The 7,500-nt window shown below is 43.1% G+C and overlaps 1 protein-coding gene across 1 annotated transcript in view; it reads right to left on the bottom strand.

Annotated features, from left to right (window-relative positions):
• Nucleotides 1-7,500, bottom strand: part of Zc2hc1b (zinc finger C2HC-type containing 1B) — a 26,818-nt gene that overhangs the window by 222 nt on the left and 19,096 nt on the right. The window contains exons 5-6 of the mRNA XM_032894974.1: nucleotides 3,226-3,365; nucleotides 1-9 (exon numbers count right to left, since the gene is read on the bottom strand). The exon at nucleotides 1-9 is cut by the window's left edge and continues 222 nt beyond it. Of these exons, the coding sequence (XP_032750865.1) occupies nucleotides 1-9; nucleotides 3,226-3,365 (149 nt within the window). The remainder of the gene's footprint in view (nucleotides 10-3,225; nucleotides 3,366-7,500) is intronic.

The following is a 7,500-nucleotide window of genomic DNA, read 5'->3' as shown; positions in this document are numbered from 1 at the left end:
GGCCTTACCCTACAGATGGAAAGAGAAACACCACTGTAACCCTGGGTACCAAGCATGAAGTAAACTTATACTCACTCAACAAACAGAAGGTTAGAGTCCTCATGTGGACCCTTTCACCCGGAGGAAGGAGACACAAACTCTGTACTTCAGTTAGCCTAAACCCTGGTTTTCCGCTGGTGCTCAAAGCACAGTTTGGTTTGGAAGCATTCATTCTGTAAGCAAGCCTTGGGGTTGGGGTGGTCTAGTTATCATATATATGATATAATATATGTATATATATAAAATCATATATCATATACATAAAATCAGTTGTGTGAGGACAGAATAAATCATTTAATGTCGGTAGGGGTATAGTTGTGAAATAACTTATTTTTCTTTATGCTTGAAGATGGTTTTATTTTCTAAAGAGAAGGAAAACAGAGATTGACAGGCAGCACATGTTTTAAGTCTAGAATTCCAACATCCCTAGACCTTTGCCAGTCGCAAGGAGCAGCTGCAGACTGCACAGATGCAAACAAAACAAAGACAAAAGCCTTCTGAGGAGCCCCTCTTAGCCTACTGTGGCCCTACCCCCCCAAGCCTGTGGGAAATACGGCACAAAGATAATCTGATATTTAAGTAAACGCCTCACCACTTTGAGGATTATTGTGATAATTCAGCAGGCAGATCATCCATCCTCAGCCAGCTAAACTATTATTATTTTTTTGTTATTAGTGTTTTGTGTGTAGAGAACGTTGTGTGTACACGTTCAAGTTGGTGTTGGTGTCTGCCCAAGCACATGGAGGTGAGAGGAGGATGTGGGTTATCTTTCTATTATCACCGAGCTTACTTTTTGAGACAGGGTCTTTCATTGAGCTGAAAGCTTGCTATTTGGCTCTCTTTGCTCCCCAGCACTGGATTGGTAGACGCGTGTGGCTATAATTGGCTTTTATGTGCTGGTGATTTGAATTCAGGTCCCTCCCTTTCCCAGCGAGTGTTCCCACTGTCTGTTCTCTAGCCCCCAAAGGCTTATTTTTAGAGGCCCATATTGGTCTCCTCTGGTTAAGGGCATGACAGAGTTTTTAAGTTGATTCTGTTTGAAATAGAAACACATTCTGGCCCTGCCACCAGCAGCCCTGAAAGCCCGAAACAAACCCTCCCTTCTTGTCCCATTTTTTTGAACAAGCTTCGCTATTAGGCAAGGTCCCAGAGTGGTGGCGTTGGCACTCGGGGAGCAAACACTGCCATTCAGACAGTGAGCCACGGAATTCAGGGAGCAAAGCCATCTCCCCTCTGTGCTCCCAGTCACCGAGAAGCTCTGGAAAACAGTGAGAGGAACAGGGCCAAGTCACTGGTTACCCTCAGGATAGCCAGCTGGCCTTTTTCACAAATAAAAGCCACTTCTGTCTGCTGGATCCCTTCACCCTCTTTGGCCCCTAATACTAACACTGGCACGCTCCGCAGCGGACAGAACCGTCTGTGGTAATAGCAGTTGCTGGGACTGCCGTTCAGGGAGGAGGATACAGAACTCCCACACTTAGGTTGAACTTAAGCTGCCATAGTCCTTCAAAATTGTGATTTCAAAGACCAGAAAGAGGAAAGGGCTCCTGGAAAGGGAAAGGATAGACAAGGGACCTTCTGGGCCTCTTAGTACCAACAACTCCTATAGTTGAGGGGTTAATGCTGTTTTCAGGCGGAAGTAAATCTCAAAGCTTCACCTGCAAATAATCAACTGTACGTTGACAGTGGGAAATGGAGCCCTCCACACCAACCACTGGGTCCCGGCTGTCTTGTCCTTCCCCAAACTATCTCAGCTTGGAAGACTGTCTGTAACCTGCACCCACCACCTGCCCAGCACACACACACCCTCCTTCCCATGTTCCTTTAGGTTAAGAACACTTCTGACCCAAAGATGTGTCATCCGAAACACTCCAAAATCAGAAGCATTTTGACCACCAGCATGGCCACACGTGATGTATTGCAGACCAAACACAGGTTCACGGGAAGCTTTGTATAAACTGCCTTCAGGCTAGTGTATCTTAAGCACACATGTACATACCATACACATACACATGTCTGCAATATTTCTGGTCCCAATAATTTTAGATATGGGATTTTGAGCCTGTACCATTGTCCCTGTAGACTCTAGTGCCTCGGTTTTATTTTGGTGCCAATCATTTTCTCAGCTTCATTAATTACTCCTCATGCCATTTTCCTATCAGTCCCCTCCTCCCAGGAGCCCTAATTATCCTGCCGCTGTATGTTCTTTCCGGTGTCCTTCCATTCATCCTGCACAATGACTGTAAAAATGTCCACTTCACACCACTCTGTTTTCCCCTGCTGGATTCATGTCTACCTTGCCTTTGATGACACAGGAAGCTCCTAATAAGAAAAAAAAAATGCAACAGAAAAGCCAATCCTGCCGGGCACCGTGGCGCAGTACTTGGGAAACAGAGGCAGGGAGATTTCTGAGTTTGAAGACAGCTGGCCTGGTTTATAGAGGAAGTTTCTAGATGCTCTAGCTATACAGAGAGGCTCTGCTCACTAAAAAAAAAAAAAAAAAGCTAGAAGCCGTGGGAAAGGGGTAGAATAAAAGGTGGGGAACACAGCTGCGTTGCGTTGCTTCCCAGAAACTTTCCAATTCCTGCTCCCAGACTCTCAGGCTTGGCTGTTCCCAGATTTCTGAGCATCTGTATGATCGATTCCTTTCATCCTCCAATCTTAACTGGCTTGAACCATAACCCCTCTACATCTGTCACCTTTGTTGCTCATCTTGTCAATCCCCATCAGAGACTGTGTTTCTGCTTAGAGCCTCCGGCCATAAACAAGGCGAGCTCTACATCTCATCCCTCCCCCTTCGCCTCTACCCAGCAGAACTCAACCCGCAAGGCATCTTCTTGGCAACATTGTTCCCACCCAGACCAGTCCCACTGAGTCATAGGTCTTTTCTGGGTGGGTGAGGCCGATAAACAGCACTGGATAAGCCTGGTGTTAGCTCATGCCACAGAGACATTCTTTTTATACTGAAGTCTTCATCCCGAGAGGCTTCAAACACTTCAGAATGATTTCTTTTTCTGCAACACCCAAAGCCAGAAGCAGACAACTCCCGTGGAGACGAATAATAGTGATCAGCGTTCTGATCCTCATGATTCTGAGGACGGACAGTTGAACTCCCTGGCAGATCCTCCCTATTCGCCCTAGGCACGCAAGGACACAAATTCCCAAATCAGGAGAAAAGATATTTACCTGAGCTCTGGCTGCCAGTCTGGCCGCCATTTGGTTTGAGTCGAAGACGCGCCGAGAGGTCTGATTTTTGCAGAAATTAATATGTCGCTGGGCAGCGGTTTCGTTAAACCTCCTCATACAGTAAGGGCATTGAATATAATCTGGATGGGAATGGACCAACACACCATGATTAACGCTGCAAAAACAACCGTGGAATGAAACTATCTGAGATGGATTAATAGGCTGTAAACTGCAGCAACACCGAAGAACAAGGTCCCAGACTGTGGTTTGAGACGGCCTAACCCAAAAGGGGAAGCCTAAATAAAGACATGGCAAGTAGGGGGGAGAAAAGGCATCCTCTAGGCGTTTATTTCAACCAAGAACATCCCTTTAAAACGTTTGCATAACATCTTTTTTTACATGATAGATCAATTATATTTAGGAACGTCAAAATTGCAGCTGTGTGTAGACGCTGAGGTCACAGCAGGCTAGCTTTAGTGGTAAGATTGTTCGTGGATGACCCACAAGAAGATGGTACTAGTTGAGACAGAAGGTTGTTCAGATAGTTACAGAGTTACAGGGAGTTGTTATTTAGTTTCAAAATGTGGGTGGGGGGGTGGTGATGTTGGACTCCGATATCATACTCATTAGCAACAAGGATGTATTTTTGCAGTGGTTCTTTTTTTTTTTTTTTTTGATTCATTTACATGAGGAGGCAAATGCGATACTCAGGAAGGGAAAATATATAAAGAGAGTAGGGGAAGAGCTGATAGGGGGGTTAAAAGTTGAAGAACAGGCAGGGAAGGCTGGTGGGAAAGCAGCTTTAGAACCAGCTTCAGTTTCCCAGGCAGCTTCTCATGATCCTAGCTGGTCTGTGGTTCTGTATAGCACCTTGTCAAATTTTCTTTCATGTTTTATTATCAGATACAACCGGCTAGTGAAAGACATGGGAATCGGGAAAGATCTGAGGTCATCTTGTACCATGGAAGATTCTCATAAGCAAAGTTGGGCCTCTGCCTATCTTCTCTAAGCACGGAGGGATTAGGGTCAGCTTTGTTCTTGACTTCGACATCTTTAGGGGATAGCCGAGGGGATGTGAGTGACGTCAAGAGTTTCTTCCCAGAAAGGGTCTGAGCTGTATCACCCTTACACTTTAGGATGGAAGTTTACATTATTGAATAGTCAAAATTCCTACACGTACAGCTATGTCTTGAGAGACAGAGTTCTTTTATTTTTTTAAACCCTATTTTAAGCCCTATGGTGAAGCAGTTTGCAGAGTTTTCTATTTAAACAGATTTCTTCTGAAAACGTATTCTCCTCAAATGTAAAAGTTATAAATGTTTAGAGACAATCTCGTGGTCTTTGATTTTATTTCCCATTCTGGAAAACAGCACTAATCATTTATTAAATGCCTGCTATAGGCTACACTATTGATTTTTACACGAAGATGCAATGTCTCTGTAGTCAGGGAATACGTATTTGAATGCAGAAACAAAAAAAAATGAAAATTTCACACAGTGATGAATGGCTTTAAAAAAAAGCCCAACCACTGGACAGCATTAAGAAATAATGATGAGCTTAGTTCTAGGGCCTGTCTGACTGGTTCTGAGCCCAAGTCCTTCCCTTGCTAAGCTTATGAACTTGGAGGAATTGCTCAACTTGCACAGGTCCCCATCTCCTCAGCACAACCATATCACCCCTTTCATCAGGGTGTTGTGAAAGTTAATAGACAATCCACACAAGAGCTTGGCACCACGGGAAGGGTGGGACGTAGGAGAATGTTATAGTCTCGCTGTACGGAAACAGGTCCAGCAAGCATATGCTTCCAACTCCTAAACAAGCCAGCAACTGCTTAGAAACTAGAATGAGCCAAGACGATTCAGAACCCACCCATCGTGCTGTAGAAAACCTATCTAGAAATGGACATCCAGCATGGTAACTGTTTCTCGCCTTTTCCAGGTAGGAAATGGAGTCTTAGAGCAGACACATTGATCCCACAGAACCTACTCAGGTCAGTCGAAGGCAATGATTTATCATCGGCACTGAATTCCATTAGTTCTTCTATTCATTGCTGCCCTTCTGTGTGCCTCTAATTACATACCACCACGGAGGCAACAGGGTTTGAATATATCTTCCTGCCAACCAAAGTCTCTGAGATAATGAGGCAAACACACTCTCCAATTAGTAAGGAAGTACTAGATCCCCTGAGACCCCTATGAGGAACGAGAAGCCAGGGCATGGGAGTATAGTACAAAGAGCAGACAGAGTGGAAGATCCCGTGGTGGGTATTTGGGGTTGCTGTTAGAATTTACATCAAGCCGTCTGAACACGGTGTGTCACAGCTACATGTTATATCCTAGTCTCGAATGGAATAATCTTTCTCCATTTATTAATTGTGAGCTCACCAAAAATTACTGTGTCCTATTTATTTCTATTGAAAATAATTTCAAAGCCTAGAGTGACAATTATTGCACGGCCAAGGGAGAGTTCAAAAATTGGACCACAAAAGGATTCTGATAGGAAAGGTGGTCACCAGATCTCCTGTAAAATTAAGGTAGTCAAATAAAAAGTATTTTCAACGCAAAAATTACCCAGAGATCCTTTTCGCAGCCTATGAGATGCTGACCACCACTCTAAGTATCATAGAATGAACCCAATCCTGAGTGCTATATATTATGACTCCTATAAAACCTTGCAATGGTATGGAGATGTGAATCTTTAGCAGACTTGGTTAAACCAGTCAGAACTAGAATAAACATATACAGGTCATCTGAGTCCTAGAAATGGGGAAATCATCCTGATAAGTAAAAGGAAATTGCTCGCAAACTCATGCACATTAGGTCATATTATATATAAAATTCTCCTTTTATGTGCACATACATTTGCTAGTACATGAGCCTATGAATTCAGGTTAACATAAAGTCCTCTCAAGTGCAATGAGAACATGCTAAAGTGAGGTATTGTTTAGTTGTTATTGCTAGTAAGGAATTTAATTTAAAAAATTTGTATTTTAGCATAAAAAAATCCAAAAGGAAGAAAATCAATCAAGGGTGTGATGACTCCTGTGAGGGGAATTTTTTTTAAAGAGTAACAATAATCCTGTAATTTTAGAGACTACTGGGTAAGGAAAGAAAATCACGAAACCCATTTGACATGGTTTTACTTCATTAAGTACCCATAAGGTAGCCAGCAGCGTGCAGCCTCTGATGTTGGAAAGAAACAGTTTCTCATAAGAGGTATGTTTTTGTTCTGTGGCATGACTCAGACAGCAAAACAGTTACCTTTCATTGTACAATGAAGCAAGTTGGATGCCCCAAACCCAGATAGAAGTGCTGTGTGCAGTGGCACGAGCTAGTGACCTCAACACTGCCTGTGGGTAGGCAGAAAGGAGGATGGCTGGGACTCATTGGTCAGCAGGTCTAATCTAATCAGTAAGCCGCTGGCCAATAAGAGACTCCCTCAAAATAGGTGGATGATCTTCTCTAGGGCAACAGATGAGTTTCTTCTCTGGCTTGCATCCTCACATGCATAGCCATAAGCACACCTATTCAAACACATATGCACATACAAGCATATATTTCTCTGATACTTTGTTACTGGCCTGGTAGACAGATCTTTGCATTAAACGTATTAAGATGATACATTATTTTAAGCTACATTTTTGTTAATGTGCAGCAAAACAAAGCAGTTATTAAGATTATTTTCTGGTACAGCAGATGATTTAAATTCTACCCGGTATGTGCTTACACCGTGGCTTGTTTTTAGACTTTTGAAGTGAACTCTCTGGAAGATTAATTTACATAATAAAACACATTTGTTTTAAGTGGGCAATTCTGCGCATCTTGACAAATGTGTGCATTTGCTTAACCACTCCAATTAAAATGTAAAACATCTTACCCCCATTTTTTTTTCTCATGCTGCCTTTCAGACACAATTCTCCAGATGCAGCCCCGGTCAAATATCAGTGACCTCTTTTCCTGTTGCCACAGACAAGTTTTACTGCCTCTGTGGTTTCGATACTAGAGAACCCATCTTGCTCGAGTACAGTGGTTCTGTCGAATAGATTGATCTGTACTTCACAGCTTGTTTTCCTTCATGCCGGTTGGCGGACATTTTCAGTTAAGGAAACAGAACACAGGGATTGCCTTGTTCCATGTTTGCATCAGCAGTGGATGTGACGTATAGGGGCTACAGATTCCAATCATATTGTAGGGGCTCAATTTTAATCATACACGTGAGTGTTGTGCTGTCAATGTGACACATACTAGGAACACCTGAGAAGAGGAACCTTCAACT

This window comes from Rattus rattus, chromosome 2 (genome assembly GCF_011064425.1).
Source record: "Rattus rattus isolate New Zealand chromosome 2, Rrattus_CSIRO_v1, whole genome shotgun sequence".
Classification (NCBI taxonomy): domain Eukaryota; kingdom Metazoa; phylum Chordata; class Mammalia; order Rodentia; family Muridae; genus Rattus; species Rattus rattus.
The sequence above is the reverse complement of the archived record's forward strand: the minus strand, read 5'-3'. Positions and strand labels throughout refer to the sequence as shown.